We start from the raw sequence: 20,573 nt of genomic DNA, 5'->3' as shown, positions 1-20,573 counted from the left end.
ATCAGTGTATCACGATCGTGTCTGTGTATGTTGACGACATTATTGTCACTGGGAATCAGGCTCCAGAAGTTCAGTCTTTGAAAGATCATTTAAATACTGTTTTTGGTATCAAGGACTTAGGATTATTACATTTCTTTTTGGGTATAGAGGTTGGATACGTTCCAGACGGTATTGTTCTGAGTCAACGAAAATTTGCCAAGGAAATTCTTCATACTTGTAATATAGATTTCTCAAAATCTGCAACAACACCATTACCTTTACTTACAAGACTTAGTGTTTCTGATGGTGATTTATTATCAAATCCAGAATTATACCGTTCTTTAGTTGAGAAATTCTCCGGAGTACCAAAGGTAAGCATAACATCATTATGAACATAAAGTCCCAAGGTATGGAACCCTAGAAAGAGGCTAGCCCAACTTAAATGAGATATGATAGCTTCTTTATGGTCTAGTGAACTACTTGACTAATACCAGACTAAACCTGGCTTTTGCTGTTCAGACCTTATCTCAGTTTCTACATCAACCTCGAACTGGTGATCTAGCAGCCCTACATCATAATCTTCGTTATGTATTTCATACATCTGATCAAGGTATCTTGCTTAAGGCTACGGATACACTGACTGTACATGCTTTTTCTGATTCTGACTGGGCAAATGCCCATATACTAGACCTTCTATAACAGGCTATTTGATCCTATTTGGACAATCACCTGTTTCTTGGAAGTCAAAGAAACAGAGTACCATTTCACGTTCTTCCTCAGAGACTAAATACAGAGCTATGGCTGCTGCAGCATCTGAAGTCACCTGGCTAGTTCGATTGTTAGAAGAAATGGGAGTCACAAATCTTACTCATGTCACATTGCACTGTGACAATCAGTCTGCCTTATACATTGCAAAGAATCCCGTTTTTCATGATCGAACAAAACACATAGAAATTGATTGTCATTTTACACGTGACAAAGTGATGGAGGGTCTCTTGCAGCTATCCTATCTACCTACGAAGCATCAGCTTGCAGACGTTTTGACTAAGACAATTCCTTCTCCACATTTTACTGAGCTTCTATCCAAGTTAGGAATGTCAACACCACATTCTAACTTGAGGGGGTATTGAAATACATCCCGGATAGATAGCTCATAGCTGCCACATCATCTTACTCATTCCATACTAACAACTCTGTATATAGAAAGAAATAGTTAGTCAGATAGAGATATATATTATGATGCTCCAAGTTAGCTTAGTAAGTAAGTTTTGTATACTTTCATTTTAATAAAAACTTCATCTTCTACATTTCTTTCTACATTTCTTGAGGATTTCTCATAGTGTTCATATCAAAACAAATAACAGTTGGCCTCTGGTGTTTGGAGTAGTTGGGACACGATATGTCAATGTGTATGGCATAAAGTTCACAGGTCAAGGATGTCACTCGCTCTCAATATGTTTAAGGACTGGAATGATGCTAAAGTAAAAACAATGCTCGCAAAGCCATGTACATGGATCGCAGATGACAGAAATTAGTAAATGGTGCAAACTATCTCCAGGTTGGGTGAAAGTTACTACTGATGCAGCTATTCTATATCATGTGTGACAGTGTGAGACAGTTCCGGCTCTTACCTACTTGCAATTTTCTATCTAAAGCTGCATCCTAATACATGCATGTGTGAGAACATATACTGCAGGCTACAATTTTATTCCAGCTAGTAGATGTTCATGGTTATTCTCAACCACTAGCACATACGATAAATTTGTTGAATAAAAATATCTGCTATCATGAAAATAATTTTCACTTTAATACAAAGCCTATCCTCTTGAAGACTAGAACTGTCAATTATGACCTCCGATTAAAAATCAGGAAAATCTTTATAAATCTAAACAGATTTATTTACAACACAAGTCAATGTTTAAAACAGGGAAATAAATGCTAACTTTTGAATTTATTACTTGGAACAAGATACGACTGACCAAAATAGAAACTAATTCTGAAAGATGAAACCACATCAATAGTACAACAGACTTGCAGATGAAATCAAATGCATCAGGATGACCAACTTGGCAGACTCCTATACATATTCAGACAGATCTAGCTGGTTGTCCAAATCCCATATCACAACTTTTCCATCCATTCCTGTGTGTTATTCAAGTGTAATTTACAGCATGAGAAGGTAGCAACGAGATTCACACATACACAGGAATCAGCCATAAGATGACAAAGTAAAATTAATTATGTACTCACCTGAAGTGCTGAAGCGCATCGCTGTAGAGTCCTTTGCTTTCTTGAGTGGCATTATACAACTGAAATTTTCAAGAGAAGAATAAAATGAAAAACAAAGCTTGAAAGGTTCTGAAATTCAACTATAAGGTTTTAAAAAATATAAAAAGATTTAAACACAGCACATAATAGGAAATTATATACTTGATACAGTTTTCATGGACATTTCCATTGGGTATAGAAACTTGAACAGTATCATTGCCGGAGCTGTATTTTGATTGTCCATACAGTTTTCCAAATGCTCCTGATAGCTGAAAACAGGGAGAACATATTACATAATACCAATGACCAACAGTTTTTTTTGCTAAGAACCAATGACCAACAGTTATCTTCACATAAATGAACACTATGACTATCCTTAAACATAAATCAACAGGAAAAAGATGACCAAGCTACTTGTGGACATATGTAATTAACAACATTAAACCTTGGTCTAGATGCCTTAGTTTTTTATTGCTAGTTGCCTAGACACCTAATTGGTTTAAGGTGGAATATCTTATAATTTTCTTTGTTCAAACTAAGGGAGTCATTTATATTTACATTTCTACAAAAGATTAATATACTCATAAATGTGTTGTCTCCTTGCTTTTAAAGAGATGGAACTCATGCAGCTAGCCAATATCTACTAACTTATAACTCAATTAAAAACAAGTTGTTGATAACATAGTTCCAACACAGATGGCAGCCTAATACATTATTGCAGATCACTGTTCCTTCTATATGTTTTTAATGATTCTCACTATAGATGCAAACTTCTCTGAACTTTCTCGTAAACTTTTCTCTTTCTCACCATCCTCCCCATTGATACTTCGAAACCTAGAACGCCATTGTACTCTTGTACTCACTCTTCTCACCCTTCTACAGATTGATACTTCCAAACCTACAACGCCCTTGTTAGAGAGATTGAAAGTTTTGCTCAAGGAAATTTCAGGACTGTCTTTTGTTACTTCAGAAAAGTTGGCAATATTACAAGAGAAAAGAGAGATAAATAAATGAATTTTAGAATTTTTAAGAAAAGTTAAATGTTTCTATTAGTTTATTTGGTTAGTAGGCCAATCTCTCTTCCTGATAAAAACTAGAAACAATAATCATCAAAAGGATGCGATGGGGACATGAAAGAAGCTGAGCTCCATACCACAACTTAAATTTAAAAAGTACAGCATGACTTGTGGCTTTATTTATTGGTTCAGTTGCCATGAAAAATTAAGGGCAACAAGATGCAATCTTGCAGTGATACCTGTGAACCATATTTAACACTAGAAGATGCCGTTTTCCTTTCACTAAGGAACCTGATGAAGCTCCTGAAATATAGTAAGAAGACACGGATTCAATAGTTTCATTATTCCTAAAAAGAAGAATAGCTTCATAAATTTAAACAAATCTGATACCATATTCCTCTCTCGTCTGCCGCAAATACCATTGGATTGCAATCGTATCCAACACCGATGACCATTCTCTCAGAAACAAATAATACCTGCATAGACTGATTGGTCAATTACTCGATTTCAAAAATTAGACCAGGACAAATAGAGGAAATTTGCTTTAGAGTGATGCTGACCCACATCACGAAGAGGCAAATCACGGAATGCTACGGTTTGCGCAGAAGGGGAAGGACCAATTTCATCCACAAAGTGGATAACAGAATTATGACCTGGGGATCATAAAGTTGAAAATATATTAGATTTTAAAATATACTGAATTTATTACTTATTGACTTCGGTTACAATCAATTGAGGACCATAAAAGAGAGGCAACAAAATTGAATTCCTCGACTTCTTTTTTGTTTATATTGACAAGTTGACATGTTGCAAGGAAAAACAGTAATATATTCCTTTACAATGCTCGACTCCAAGTCTCCAACAGATTTTAAATCCTATGGTCCAGTAAGATTCAACTTTGGGTGATGTCTAAAAGTATAATTAACTTTTTATCCATATAGGATAAGGATATGTATAGGTTTTTAAATAATTGTACACAAATATCCTGCAAAAGAAATTTTATGGGCTTGCATATTGCAATTAAAGCCAAATACAAAATTCTTACCTGCATAAGCTAATGTATTGCCACTTGGTGACCATTTGACACCAAATGCCCAGCCAAATGATAGATCAAGCTGAACAATTTGCTGCTTACAGAAAGATATGGGAACATGTAAACAATAAAAAAAAATTATGGACTTCAAACACACATATGCCTATGTTCACAAAGGAACCCTTTTTATGAATTATGACAAACAAGTACAACAAGAAAGGAATGGAAAAAAATGCAAGAACAGGAAATAATACAGCAACTTTTCACAGATTATAGACATGGTAAGGGTGCAAAAGTAAGATTTGTGCATGACAGTATTTAGTGAAGAATCCATTATCTATATCTATACCATATTATTAAAGCCAAAACATTAAAAGCTTGCTTGGTCGGTAGGTAGCTTCAATGGTTGTCATGTCGATGAGTCGAGGCGAGTCGACGGACCTCCTGCTAGTTGACTAGTCGACTAGTCGTTGACTTGTCGTAGACACGACTAGTCATAGACTAGTCGACAAAAAAATAATATATTATTATAAATTAAAAATTCAATATACATATATATATACACAAATGTATATATTATGTATTTTAGATTTCTAAGTTCTAGGTTTTAAGTTCCAACTCATTCCACAATATTTTATTTCAGATTCTAAGGAATTAAGAATCCAACACTTGGAGAAAATGATGAAAAAACTAGAAGATCTGACAAATGACAACAAAGAAAAGTACTTACAATCATCTAACAATTTAGTAAAACAAATAAAAGTACTTGCAATCATGTAAAATATGTAACAATTAATCAATAACAATTGTCTGATACAACTGTGATGTGATGTGGTAGTGCAGCATGTAAAAAATTAATGCAGAAAAAATAATATATATACTGAGCAGCTCGACTAGTCGACTAGTCGACCGAAATATCGACATTCAGCTAGTCGACATCCAAGCACCGCTTAGTCGACTAGTCGCGACTAGTCGACCGACATGACAACCATGAGCTTCATATGGTACTGATATTTTAAAACAGATAGTTAATATAAGATTTGTTATAGTATTAAACTACCTGAGTTGTTTGATTCAGAATTGAAATAGTACATTTCAGATATAGCTAGTTATTACATTCAAATTCTCTTATATTTGATTATTGTAATATTTCTTTACAGTTCACATGATACTAATTAAAAATATAAAAAATAGATGAATTAAAAAAAGTACTAAACATAAATAAGAAAATCATAAAATGTTAAAGAAAACCTGGTATAGTTTACGAGACATTAACTTAAAGTGGAAGCTAGAAATTAATCCCAATTTTTTTGTATAAAAGCAATGGTTAAATTTGAAGCTCCCTTGTAACAAGGGAGTACCAAAGTTGATGTACAAGGTTTTTGTCGAGGTAACATGAATGCTTAGGGCCAAAGAACATTTAGCTGTGAGTCTGTAATAAAGGTTCTGAGGTCAATATTTATTAAATCATTGTAGACAACTTTTCTACTGAAAGCTGTGAATTTAGTTTAACAGACAATTACCAATGTAATGAGATAATTAAGAACAGTTAAAACAAACCTCGCCAAATTTTGCATCAGATGAAGATCCTGCTCCTGGACTCCTAAGTAATGGCCAGCAAAGGTTTTAATTAATAAGCACAATAATTTTTTTTTAAACTAATTGCAAGAATATTTTCACACACACACACACATGTACAGATGTAGTGGTTAAGCCTGGTACATTACTATTACATACCTATTATCAACGCCTTTTATGAAAGTGGAAAATATTCGGCATTTCCCATCAGTAGATGTAGTAGCAAGTAATATCTATTGAAAGATTAAACAGCAAATGTTTTCAGTTATTTATTTGCATCTCATACATATCAAGAAACTGTAAGCAATTTTAGTATAGTTTTATATTCATCCTCTTGCCAATCGAAGGTGGTGCAATGAACTTGCACGTTATTTTTTGGGTTGAGAATAGATAGAAAATCTATAAAGATTTAAACTGAAATTAGAGCTTGAAACTTCTAATTTACAACAAATCCTATTCAGATATATATGGAGTGGGTGATCTTCTATGCAGACATATGGAGTACGTCAGTATGTGATAACATACTCACATTACTAGGATGCCAAGCAACGCTTGTCACAGAAGAGTCGTGTTTTTTCCTGATAAGCTTGCTGACCCACCTGATAAAATGATAATCCGCAAGGACGATTACAGTCTAAAATAGTAGAGATGCTCACAAGACAGAATCATGCATTTAAATTATGTCAAATATAGTAAGAAAAAAAATGTAGACATGCAGATCTGTTCTTCTCTTTTCTTTTCCTAGATATATTAGACATGGATCTTGCAGATTAATATACCATAACTCTATACACTAGGAAACTCCAAAATGTAGGCATGCCCCACAAGATCAGCCCAACTTGATAACTTTGGTGGAACTCATTTAAAATGGATTTAATAAATACATATAACAACATTGTGCTCAGACACACATATTTATTAAAGTAATCGATAAGAGTATAAATGTAAACTTTGGTTCGTTCTTAAAGAAAATTTGAACTTCAAGTCAATTACACTAAAGAGACCAATAAGCACAGTGCTATAATGCATACCAAAATTCTATTTATTTTAAAAAATATCAATTATGCTGCACTTTTAAATGAAAAGGAGCGGAGAAGAATGTATGCAAAAAGCATTAATCATATAGCAAATGCAAACATGTAATACATATAATTCGGACACTCCCAAATATAGACGTCAAAGGAAAGAGGTAGAGAACTATTATGAAACCGTATCATTACCAGTTATTTTCTTGCTCATAGTAGCAAATGCAAACAGTTTTAGCACCACTTCCAACAGCGAATTTGTTTCCTAAAATGAGAATTAGACAACTAGTTAAATACATATGACAAAAAATTTCTATAGGAGAAGTCAATACATTAGCTTCATGATCAAACTTAAAAAAATGTGAAGACTGAATATCAATTCAATGTACTTGCAAAAAAGAAACATAAAGTTTTACTACACTTTCCAATAGAGGTAAATTCCTATGTCGACGTGAATACAGATTCTGAGTGTGCAACCAATTTATCACTATTTATGATATAAACTTGAAGAATTTTAGTATATATTTAATTTTTTTCCTGTAATAAAATTTAGTTTCTCCATTCTTGGTTTCTAACAAACAGCTTACATGGGTTTCATAGTATATAGCATAAGTCCTCCCCTCTAAAAGTATCCAATTAATTCTATTTGTTGGTTTCCATTGGGAAGCTAGATATGCTTACAGCTTAGATATAAAAGAGAGCAAGACAGAATATCAACTTCCTCCTATAATTTCCCAGTGCTAAAATATTAAATGCTACAGAATTAAAAATTCTCAAAATAAACTTGGGCTCGAAATGTATTTCTTGTCTTTAAGCCAATCAACTCGGGACAAAAAGGTTTAGATAACAAAAGGTTGTTGCTCATGCTAGTTCTTGCCTCACAGCCACAGCTTTAGGTGACTACGTTGTTAATTTGCACACTATATAAGATTATTTGTTTCATGTCATGCACTCTAGATATCAAACTTCAAAACACTTTTACTGTAAGTGGAACTCCGATGAAAAAACTTGTCTCTTAAAATTTAGGCCTGCCTGCTTGTTTAAGCCAAATTTTTTATACTCGTGATGGCGTGATGCAAATGACAACAGTTTCTAAGGCCAAAGAGACTATCGAGAAACAATAAAAAAGGCTTTGGAAAACCATTAGTTAAATTATCCTATAATTAGTTAATTATATGTTTTGGAGCATAGTTTTATCCCTGGTCAGAAATGTTGTTCCAACCCTGGTCCCATCACTCGTAATCAAGATCTTTTGCACTTTCGATTTTTCTGCATTCCATGTGTTACTGAAGAACTTGTACCAATTAAGTAGATTTAAATAAAAATTCCAGTAAACCAAATGGTAGTTTAATTTTAAATTTACATGTATGATCATCATGCATATAATGAATAACATCAGCTATTAAATGCATACAATGATGAAGATCGACGAGCATATGAGACAGAAATACGATACCACACCTCTGGGACTCCACTGAACACAAAGGGCAGCACGGTTTATCCTTAAGATAACAAGAGTGGGTACCCAATCTGCCCCTTCTTGATTCCACACATATCTAGAGGAAAGAAAAAGTTAACGAGTTAAAATCATAAAGGGGACATATAATTATAACAGAAACATTGTGAAAATGCCACAAGTTATACAGGCCCATGGGAACAATAGGGCAAGAAAGGAAATGAGATTTGTAAATATTAATGTATTAGATTGCGGAATTCAATAGTAAAAATTGACTTACGAATTCCTATCATGGGATACAGTGACTATTCTGTTGGATGACATGCTCCAATCAATCCCAGATACAATCTGGTCATGCTGTGGAAAGAAGAATAAGAAAATATAATTCCATAAGCTTGTATAGCTTTAATATCATGTTAAAAGGCATATGATGTAATAAAGCGTCCTGCTGAAATTGGATATGGAAAACTAACTAAATAGCATTTGAAGAAAAAACCTTTTGAAGAACATGCATCTTCTCCCACTTTTCTTGTAATAATCGGTAAATATGTACTTCATTATTGTTTGGGCAAAACGCAATCACTGCACATATTTTAAGCACAAATCAGAAATGTCCATTTGCTCAAACATCAAAGTATTAAACTGAAGTGGATCATACGAAATTGGATTCAATTAATATGCATACGTATATAAATGTCAATCACGCCTTAGAAAGCAATAATTGATGTGTAAAATATGAGTGGATAATCACAGAAATTCACACTTGATTTGTAAAGCAATAGGGAGGGGAGAGAGAGAGAGAGAGAGAGAGAGAGATGTACTGGAATGATCGGGGCTCCAAGCATGACAAGTAGTGCAGTGAGCGAACTGATGAGCTGCTGTAGCCGCCATTTAATTTGTGTCGATCTGCCCCTCAATTTTGTTTACTGGAGAGATATTAAAAAGGAATTCAACTCTTCTTATCGATCCAAAAGCTACTAATTTGATTAGGCGTGAATCCTTCAAATCAAATACTAGTAATAAATGTGTAGAAATACACATAATAATGGTCAAGATTTGACGCACCTGGGAGGAGGACGACCAAGAACAACGGAGGATAGATGAAAGAGTAAAATGCAATTCACTTCTGCCGAGTTGTAAAAAGGTAAATTTTCGAAAAAACAATACTTTTTTAAAATTTTGTGATTTCTATCTTCTGAAAGTACAATAATTTGTATCATATTGTTAGCAAGATAAAGAAAATAGAAAACATCCCGATATCCGTTATTTATTTATTTTAATTTTAAATAACTTTAATACATTATTTATTACAATTACAATACTTTTTTAGGATAATAACCTCTTTCTATAAAAAAAAATTTAATAAGATGTGATCATATATAATACATTTTTTGAAAAAATATATTCACAAAACACGCTTCATTACTGTTTATTACCTCATATGGAACATGGTGATGAGAAAGTAATTCAGAAAATTAACATGATCTTGTTCTCACTAGTAATTCAAAAATTAACATAATATTGTTCTAACTCCCTCCTATGGAAGTAGGAATTAATTTTGAAAGCCATTCTTGAATTATTCAATTTATGGGGCACTTTCATGTAATTCTAAAAAAATTAAAGATGAAAAAACCTAAAATAAAATTTTAGGGGCGGTGTCCCTTCGATAATTTCCTTGCACCATGAATTATAATTTGTCAGCTCAAAATTTTAATACAAAGCTGAGGGCATGACCACTTGCTAGTTGTTACAGGGAAGATAAAATTAGATTTCGCCTAGGACATGTCCCAAGTCGCTGTACGGTAAACCTGTCTATCATGATCCATGAGTTCCATGACTTGTCTCATAATTTCATACAGTACACAAATGAATCTATCCTTGGATTGAATACTGGATTATCAGCATCCCATTCATTCAAGTGAGTGAAGACATCAGGTGTAACAGCCCGCTCTTCCGGACCATTAACTCTAAATCAAAACTAAAACATAATATAATTTACTAATTCTAAATCTCTATTACAAAGGTGTCTACTACAAAAGCGCAGCTAACAGAAGTCTAAAAGTCAATCTACTCCAAAACTAAGGTCCTCGAACTCCAATGCTATTCAACTCGAATCTCGGACGAAACCTGAAATTGTAAGAATGAGCTATACAGCCCAGCAAGAAACCAATCGATCCAACTAGCAGGCCAAGTAACACATACACATATTAAAAAAATACGATAATCAATATGATACGATATAAGAAACAAACACTTTTGATACATATTCTTATTCTTATTCTTATTCGATACACACAATACACATAGCACATAGACAACAATAATTCCAAAATCAATAACTCATGCCAAGACCACTACAACCCGGTGATAACGGTCCTAAATTTTCTGAAAACTGTCACTACAATCCGGTGACTGCGGTCCTAAGTTCTTATTCGATATTTTCACAAACCATGGCACAAATCAAAGATTCAGAATTATCATCTAGACACCACAGAGATACAACAATACGTATACTTGTAACACATAATACTTTCAAAAATATCATCACTTAGCCCATTTTTGGATAATCAAATATACACGCATAATACACAATTTTGAAAACACTAGTAAGATCGATCGAAAACTTACCTCAAAATCTGACCAGATCTGAATTTAGCCTTTTTTGACCCTCTAAACGACGTTATCTTGAAAAACACAAAACACAAAAGTTGTGGAGAACGAAAAGATCTCTCCGAAAAGTCTAGAATCACTGAATTCTGACTTACGATGAATTTTCTACGAATTTTGCAAAACTGCTGAATTTTATGAATAAAGGCCTACGAATTTTAATGATTAAAACGAGGAGGACGAATATGATGTATTTATAACGATACAAAATCCTGTATCTTAACCTACAAGTTATCCATATTAGAATTGGATCCAAATTTTAGGCCCTTTAGTCTAATTCAATTTTAAATCCTAGTCCTTATCTAATTTTAATCTTTTTTATTCTATTATTCAATTAATAATCTAATTCTAAAAATTACGGGATATTACATACTACCCTCCTTAAAAAGAATTTGGTCCCCAAATTCCCAACAATCCTAAAGTTCGAGACACATCTACCCCATCTACCCCATGATCTACCAAAGGTCAAACTATGGTCTACAAGATCGAATCCTAGGGAATGTACTAGTCCCATACCTAATACACTCCGAAAGACAGCCTGCTCTGATACCAACTGTAACGACCCGCTCTTCCGGACCATTAACTCTAAATCAAAACTAAAACATAATATAATTTACTAATTCTAAATCTCTATTACACAGGTGTCTACTACAAAAGCGCAGCTAACAGAAGTCTAAAAGTCAATCTACTCCAAAACTAAGGTCCTCGAACTCCAATGCTATTCAACTCGAATCTCGGACGAAACCTGAAATTGTAAGAATGAGCTATACAGCCCAGCAAGAAACCAATCGATCCAACTAGCAGGCCAAGTAACACATACACATATTAAAAAAATACGATAATCAATATGATACGATATAAGAAACAAACACTTTTGATACATATTCTTATTCTTATTCTTATTCGATACACACAATACACATAGCACATAGACAACAATAATTCCAAAATCAATAACTCATGCCAAGACCACTACAACCCGGTGATAACGGTCCTAAATTTTCTGAAAACTGTCACTACAATCCGGTGACTGCGGTCCTAAGTTCTTATTCGATATTTTCACAAACCATGGCACAAATCAAAGATTCAGAATTATCATCTAGACACCACAGAGATACAACAATACGTATACTTGTAACACATAATACTTTCAAAAATATCATCACTTAGCCCATTTTTGGATAATCAAATATACACGCATAATACACAATTTTGAAAACACTAGTAAGATCGATCGAAAACTTACCTCAAAATCTGACCAGATCTGAATTTAGCCTTTTTTGACCCTCTAAACGACGTTATCTTGAAAAACACAAAACACAAAAGTTGTGGAGAACGAAAAGATCTCTCCGAAAAGTCTAGAATCACTGAATTCTGACTTACGATGAATTTTCTACGAATTTTGCAAAACTGCTGAATTTTATGAATAAAGGCCTACGAATTTTAATGATTAAAACGAGGAGGACGAATATGATGTATTTATAACGATACAAAATCCTGTATCTTAACCTACAAGTTATCCATATTAGAATTGGATCCAAATTTTAGGCCCTTTAGTCTAATTCAATTTTAAATCCTAGTCCTTATCTAATTTTAATCTTTTTTATTCTATTATTCAATTAATAATCTAATTCTAAAAATTACGGGATATTACATCAGGTGACAGCAAACATGTCAAACACCAAGCAAAGCCAGTTGCAGGTCGGTAGGTATACGCCGGAAACATTACAAGTAAACTGAAACACAAATATTACTGAATAAACATTTTGGGAATAGTCAATTGTATAAACAATGACAACTTCGGTAACATATTAAGTGCACATTATCTGTAGGCCAATTCAACTAATACATTTTTAGATATCATAACAGCAAAAAAGGTAACTCTCAATATCCCACTCTAGAGTGAGTACATGACAAAAGATATTTCATTTTGGTTTGTCGATATAGTAAAAATAATAATTTTGAAGCCCATAGAGTACTAACTAAAACAGATAAGAAACAAACAGAGAACATGATGATCAATCATCTGCATCTTCAGCAGGCCTCCCACCAGCAAATGGATCATGAGAAGGGCCTGTATCTTCCCCAATATGTCGCTGCACCAGACGCTGCAAATCAGCCATAACCTTTTGCTCACGCTTTGCCTTCTCCTCATAGTTAAACATAGCCAACGCCCTTTTATCTTCAGCACTGTAAACTTGGTTTTCTTTTCTGATACGAATAGCATTCATCCTCTGATGCCTACTACCACTCATCACATACCCAAGATTCTCAAACTTAGAAATCTCATCAGCCGAAAGACCAACCTCTCCTCTACGTGGGATACGCTTTCCTTGCTGAACATACTGAGCAATAGCATCTCCTTCACCAGGCCTAAGCGCGCCTCCATAACTGATATGTCCTTCTGCCTTAGGTAAAGGCATCGGTCCAACCACAGGTTCAGCTTCCAAACTCGGTTTCTTATCTTTAAACGCAAACAACTCACCATTACTCTCGTTCTTCTCTACCTCGTCCATTTTCAACTCAACTTTGTCTTCAACCTTCTCCAACCTCGCACCTTCACTTCCACTCTCTTTTTCCGCCTCTTTCTTATCCTTTAACACCACAACTTTCTTCTTCCTCAACTTCAACTTATCACTCTCCTCACTAGCATCAGAATTCTCGCTTCCACTATCCTGACTACTCTCATCACTCGATAAATCTCTCCTCCTCTTCTTCCTCCCACACCTACTACTCCTCTTCCTCCCACTCCTACTCTTCTTCCGCCTCGAACTTCTCTTTCTCTTCCTATACTCCTCCTCCGAGTCACTACTCGACTCCTCACTAGACTCACTCCCACTCTCACTCTCACTCAATTTCCTACTCCTCTTCGACCTCTTACTCTTACTCTTCCTCTTCCTCTTCCTCCTACTTCCCGAATCATCCGACTCATCATCCTCCGAAGAATAATCATCACTACTCTTCGATAAAACCTCCTTATCCTTCTCAACAAACTCCGCCACCTCATCCTCCTCCACCTCATCCTCCTCATTCTCATTTCTTGGAGGACTCGGAGTCGGATTCCAAATATAATTCCTCAAATCCTTCCTCATCTTTTGTCGTTTCAACCGCCTATACTCCTGAAAATTCAATCCTTTCAATTCCTCATCCGACTCATCACCGACATTATCGCATCCTCCATTTCGATAATCTCTATCCAAATACATATTATCTCTATCATAATAATATTTTTTCTTATTTACAATTAAATTAGTGCTATTTCTAGGGTTTGAATAATCAGGAGATCCCCGTAGATTACGTCGACTATTAGAATTGTGTTTGTTATTGTTGTGCCTGTTGTAGCTAGGGCTAGGGCTCCGGCTGTGACGGCGGGGAGAGAATCGACGGCGGTCGTCGTACTCGCTGTAATCCGGTGAACGACGGTTGGAGCTCCGACGACGGTCGGTGGATCTGTCGTAGACCGGTGAGTAGCGGTTAGTGCTCCGACGACGATCATCGGAGACGGCGGATGAGAGTTTGGGCATTGCGGTGGTTTTTAATCGGGTCGGGTTTCGAGGGTTTGAAATCGTTCAAACTTGAAGATGGTGAGTACAGAGGTCCGCGTATATTTGTGAGAAAAATGAAGATCTTTATTTCTATTTTGTGGTAAAATAATAACTATATTATAACGGATTAAATAAAAGGGGCGAAGAGGTGACAAAGAAAAATGCAAGTAAAGAAGAGATTGTTGATGATGTATTTTTCTTTCATTCACAAGTGCATGACTTTTATAGGCAATGCAATGAACAACATATTAATTGCATGTATACAATTTCAAATGCTAATTCATAGCCCTACTATTACAAACTCACAATATTGACCATGTGTGACAATCACATTATAACACTTCACTTTGATTGTCATTATGGATCATAGATTGACTCATTAAAACCTTGTCAAAAAAATCCAGAGGGATAAAAACTTTGACGAAGTAAAAAGAGTACAATCTCCCCTTGGAAAAACTAATCATTCTCTGAATTTTTGTTGTAACAAATTTTTAAGCCGTCGCATTCCAATGCTATGTCGCAACTTCCCAAATGTTAAATTCGGTAATGATTTCGTGAATAAATCTGCAAGATTGTTGCATGATCGAATTTGTTGTATATCAATTTCACCATTCTTTTGAAACTCATGAGTGTAGAAGAATTTTGGTGTGCATGCAGTGTTGTCCTCAAAGATGACAGTTCTTGTGATGTCCGATAATCCACATGATTCTTGAATATTCATGATGATAGACGACAACCAAACACATTCTCTATTGGATTCATGAATTGCAATGAGTTCCGAGTGATTTGTTGAGGTTGTCCACTGTAGTTTGCTTCGTGGATTTCCAGGAAATAGCTGCACCACAATATGTAAATATATATCCAATTTGTGATTTGCCAAAATGAGGATCTGACAAATATCCAACATCTGCATATCTGATCAGCTGAGATGTTGAGTTTTTCGGGAAGAATAACCCAAAATCAATTGTTCCACGAAGATAACGAAATATATGCTTGATCCCATTCCAATATCTGTCCATTGGAGCAGAGTTAAATCTAGCCAATAAATTCACAGCAAATGCAATATCTGGTCTTGTATTATTTGCAAGATACATAAGTGCACCAATTGCTTCAAGATATGGGATTTCAGGAGCAAGAACCTCTTCACCATCTTGTCGTGGTCGAAATGGATCTTTATCAGGTTCTAAAGATCTAACCACCATTGGAGTAGTCAACTGATGAGATTTATCCTTGTAATATATGTTCAAAACCTTTTCTGTATTTGTAGATTGATGGAGGAAAATTCCCGATGACAAGTGCTCAACTTGTATATCAAGGCAATATTTTGTCCTTCCAAGATCTTTCATTTAAAACTATGTCTTTAGATATATGACAACTTCATCAACCTCTGTAGTTGTTCCTACAAGGTTTAAATCATCCACATATACAACAATAATCACAAAACCAGATTATAATTTTTGATAAAAACACATGGAGAAATTTGATTACTCATATACCCATTCTTTTGTAAATAACAACTAAGTCTGTTATACCGCATACGACCAGATTGTTTCAGTCCATACAATGATCGTTGAAGTTTAATGGAGAATATATGACGAGGTTTCTTGAACTCATCCAATTTTAACCCTTCTGGGATTTTCATAAAAATTTCACTATCAAGTGAACCATACAGGTATGCAGTAACGACATCCATAAGACGTGTTTCCAATTTTTCTTTACATGCCATACCTAATATAAAACGAAAAGTAATTTCATCCATCACTAGAGAGTATGTCTCTTAATAATCAATGCCAGGTCTTTGAGAAAACCCTTGTGCTACAAGTCGGGCTTTATATCTCATAATTTCATTCTTTTCATTTCATTTTCTTATGAATACCCATTTATTCCCAACATGATTCACACCAATTGGTGTTTGGACAACATGTCCAAATACTTCTATTTTACGCAATGAATTTAATTCTGTTTGGATTGCATCTTTCCATTTTGGCCAGTCTTTTCTTCGAAGACATTCATCCATACTTTATGGTCCAAGATCAGAATTTATGTCGACATCCAATACTGCGGAATACACAAATACATCATCGATTATGGCTTTACTTCGATCCCATAATTTCATATCATGCGCATAATTTATTGAAATTTCATGATTGTTTAATCCCGTATCTTAAGGGACTAGAATCTCTTCAGGAGATAATACCACTTTAGGGGCATTTGCTTCTTCTGGAGCATGTGTCACTTCAGGGGAAATTTTCTTCATTTTTATTTTTCATGGTGCAACATCTTTTGCACCGACCGGTCTACCATGCTTCAGGTGTGACTTTGATTCTGCAACCAATTCTTTTGTATCTGATTTTTGAATTGGTATATCTATTCTAGTTGGAGTATTTGCTGCAACTATATGAGATTTAGTTATATTTCTAGAATCATTAAATGTGTCAGGCATAGAAAATATAATCCTGATGCATTCCATGTTAGGTCATTTAGACTCGTCAAAATGATAATCTGCATATCTTGCGGTAAATAAATCTCCGGTTAGAGGTTCCAAATATCTAATTATAGACGTGGAATCAAAACCAACGGAGATACTACTCTTCTTTGAGCTCCCATCTTCGATCTTTGTGGTGGAGAAATCGGTACATAGCACTTCCGAAAATTTTGAAATGAGAAATATTAGGAACTTGACCAAGTACCAGTTGCAGCGGAGAATGTTGGGTATAGGAAGTTGGTCTAATCCTAATAATATTAGTAGCATGAAGTATTGCGTGACCCCAAATAGATGTAGGTAATTTTGCTTTCAACAACAGCGGTCTTACAATAAGTTGGAGTCTTTTGATATAGGACTCGGCTAACCCATTTTGTGCATGTACATGAGGAACTAGGTGTTCAACTGAGATTTCTACATACATGCAATAGTCGATAAAGGTTGCAGATGTGAATTCACCGACATTATCTAAAAGAATTGACTTAATGCAATGATCTGGGAATTGAGCTCGTAATTTGATTATTTGGGCAAGTAATTTTGCAAAGGTATCATTACGAGTTGAGAGAAGACACATGAGACCATCTAGTTGAGGCATCGATTAATACCATGAAGTACCTAAATGGGCCAGATGATGGGTGTATAGGTCCACATATGTCGCCTTGGATCCTTTCTAGAAAAGTTGGACTTTCAAGCCGAACTTTAGCAGGAGATGGTCGAGTAATCAATTTTCCTAAAGAACATGCTGAACATGGAAGGTCATTGTTGAAAAGAACTTTAAAATTTTTAAGAGGATGACCAGTAGAATTCTCTATAATACAATGCATCATAGAGACGCCAAGATGACCTAATCTTTCATGCCAAAGTGTAAAAGATTTTGGATCTATGAGTTTGGAAGCAATGACGTTATGTGACTCAATAGTTCTAATTTTCATCATATATAATCCTGAGGAAAGTGAGTGAGACTTTTATAAGATTTTCTTGTTGCTAAAATTAGCGGAAGTAATAAAAAGATATTCTCTATCGGCCTCAAAGTAGTTTCGATGTGAAAATCGTTGAGTCAGATATCTTTAAAACTTAGAAGATTTCTAGTAGATTTACTAGAATATAATGCATTCAGAATGTGTATGTGGGTACCATTAGGCAGGACAAAACTAGCTTTTCCAAAACCTTCGATTATATTATATATGCCAAGAATCGTTCCGACTTGAGCTTCAGTTTTTGTTATATGGGTAAAATATTTTCGATTCTGTAGAATCGTATGAGTTGTAACACAATCAGCAATGCATATATCTTCCGAATCCATTATGTATATAATTTAAGAAATATAATTTATTTGATAAGAACATAACACACTACATAGTTCAAACAAAATAAAGCATACGATACACACTACTATAGTAATTACATGAAACTAATCTTTAGCCTCCCATATGGGAGTTTCGTTAGGTTCATTCGTACCTTTAATGTTTATTCCTCCAGTTGTGATTCTCGGGAAATCATCTATGTTATTGTTGGCGAAATTTGTTTCTACTATTTTCTCTTTTGATTTTTGAGAAGATTGGTATGAATTAACAAGATGATTTGGGGCATGACAATTATGTATCCAGTGCCCATCCATGTCGCACCTATAGCAAACATTTTCAGTTTTTCCTCCTCGTGGTGCCTTTCTTTTACCCTGTGATTTAGATTTCCACTTCTGGTGACCAGATTTGTTATACGGATGAAAATGCCCGTGGCTCCGACCTCGTCCACGGTGCCGACCTTGGCCCCGTCCACCTCTATACCCATTTCCACGTACATTCTGCTGGAATGACATGTTATTTACTTCAGCTAATAAGGCAGATCATGTTAGACGGGATTGATGATTTTTAATCACCAATTCATAATTCTGTTCAGCAACGAGGAGAGTTGATAGAAGATCCCCGAACTTAGTAAATTTGCGCTCCCTGTACATCTCTGCTAAGTTGATATTGTTGGGGTGAAAAGTCAATAGTGTTTTATCGATTTTTCTTTTCTCCGTAACTTTCTCACCATACATAATAAGTCTAGAACTTATTTTGAACAAAGCAGAGCTATATGTCCGAACACCCTTAAAATCATGAAGTCTTAAATTAGCCTAATCATTTTCAGCTGCAGGTAGATAAACTAGTTTCTGGTGATCGAACCTATCCTTTAGATTTTTCCATAAAATAAAGGGATCCTCGACTTCTAAGTACTCATATTTTAAATCTTCATGCATGTGGTGTCGGGGAAAAATTATAGAGGTAAAGTTTATTTCAGCCGTGGGCATTTATTGTGTCGCTTAATTTCTTTGAACCCAAATACAACTTTACAGCTTGTACCCATGATAAATAATTATCTTCCAGAAATGTCCAAGGCAACGAACGATAAGCTTGTAATATTTGTCATACTAAATCTGAATTAACAAGAAAATTATTAAATTTTAATTCATCAATGTAAATATTACATAAAGTTTTACTTAATCGGGTGCGTTAACAAGTATGCAATGATCAATGTATATATCATTATTATCATTGATATTATAAACATATTTATATTGGGTTGAGCATCAGTCGATTTGGGCGATTTGGAGGGTCCAAACCGAACCAAACCGAAATTAGCGGTTTCCCTAAAATCCAATCTGAAACCAAACCGTTATGTGAAAAAACCAAACAAACCAATTCATTTAAAACAGTTCGGTTTGGTTTCGGTTAAACCGTTTTTCCTATAAAACAAAGTTAAAATTAAATTAAACTTGAATTTGTAAATAAGAATAGAAATTATGTATCATATTATAGAATTATATTTTCAATTATAATCATATTCAAAAAGAATATATAAAAATAATGGCTTTGAAAATTAAAAAAAAAAGACAAGAAGATCAAAAAGATGCGACCAATTCTTATGATTTAATTGAATAAAAATAAAAATAGTAAAAACATAACACATACATAAATATTTATATCTTAGAATAAAATATATTATGATTAGTTCTTTTATATGTTTTAGTTTACACATATGTTGTACATTATAATTTTATTATTAATTGCACTTTACTAATATATGTATATTAATGTTTTAATTTAAATATTCAGTTTGGTTCGGCTATATCGGTCGGTTTGGAGGTAAAAAGTAAAACCAAACCGAAAAAAATCACTTTTTAAAATGCCAATCCATAACCGAACCAAACTGTTAGTAAACCGTAAAATTCGGTTTGGTCGTTTTGGATTGGGCGATTTCGGTCGGTTTGGCTAATTTATGCTCAGTCCGATATCTATATATAAAATGACAAATGGATTTTCACCCGCCATACGGACGTCTGCATATGCAGGTTATCTCCGACCAATAATAAATTAAAGTGGACAATCCTGCATAAGTTAGTTAGGGGCAAAAGTTATTATACGATAGTTATGTAATTTATAAATTAAGGTTCCTACTATACTTCGGTATTATCCAAAATTAAATGGTACCGTAAAATAATTTTAATAGGCAGTGCTCTGACCATATATATTTAAATTATTAGT

General features: G+C 34.4%; 2 protein-coding genes across 2 annotated transcripts; both read right to left on the bottom strand.

Moving 5' to 3' along the window:
• Nucleotides 1-1,818: 1,818 nt before the first annotated feature.
• Nucleotides 1,819-9,548, bottom strand: LOC141712553 (actin-related protein 2/3 complex subunit 1A-like). The gene is made up of 16 exons (XM_074515537.1): nucleotides 9,421-9,548; nucleotides 9,177-9,281; nucleotides 8,852-8,937; nucleotides 8,636-8,712; nucleotides 8,361-8,455; nucleotides 7,095-7,164; nucleotides 6,404-6,473; nucleotides 6,034-6,107; nucleotides 5,857-5,899; nucleotides 4,309-4,390; nucleotides 3,828-3,916; nucleotides 3,654-3,739; nucleotides 3,503-3,566; nucleotides 2,410-2,516; nucleotides 2,230-2,288; nucleotides 1,819-2,121 (listed from the first exon to the last, which is right to left on the bottom strand). Exons 2-16 carry the CDS (start codon nucleotides 9,244-9,246, stop codon nucleotides 2,057-2,059), a joined length of 1,137 nt encoding a protein of 378 aa, XP_074371638.1. The 5' UTR covers nucleotides 9,247-9,281; nucleotides 9,421-9,548; the 3' UTR covers nucleotides 1,819-2,056.
• Nucleotides 9,549-12,754: 3,206 nt separating this feature from the next.
• On the bottom strand, nucleotides 12,755-14,782 carry LOC141712552 (uncharacterized). The gene has a single exon (XM_074515536.1). It carries the CDS (start codon nucleotides 14,544-14,546, stop codon nucleotides 13,041-13,043), a length of 1,506 nt encoding a protein of 501 aa, XP_074371637.1. The 5' UTR covers nucleotides 14,547-14,782; the 3' UTR covers nucleotides 12,755-13,040.
• Between the last annotated feature and the right edge of the window lie 5,791 nt (nucleotides 14,783-20,573).

The sequence above is a fragment of the Apium graveolens genome, chromosome 3 (assembly GCF_009905375.1).
Source record: "Apium graveolens cultivar Ventura chromosome 3, ASM990537v1, whole genome shotgun sequence".
NCBI classification, from domain to species: domain Eukaryota; kingdom Viridiplantae; phylum Streptophyta; class Magnoliopsida; order Apiales; family Apiaceae; genus Apium; species Apium graveolens.
This window is presented reverse-complemented; position numbering and strand designations above follow the sequence as displayed.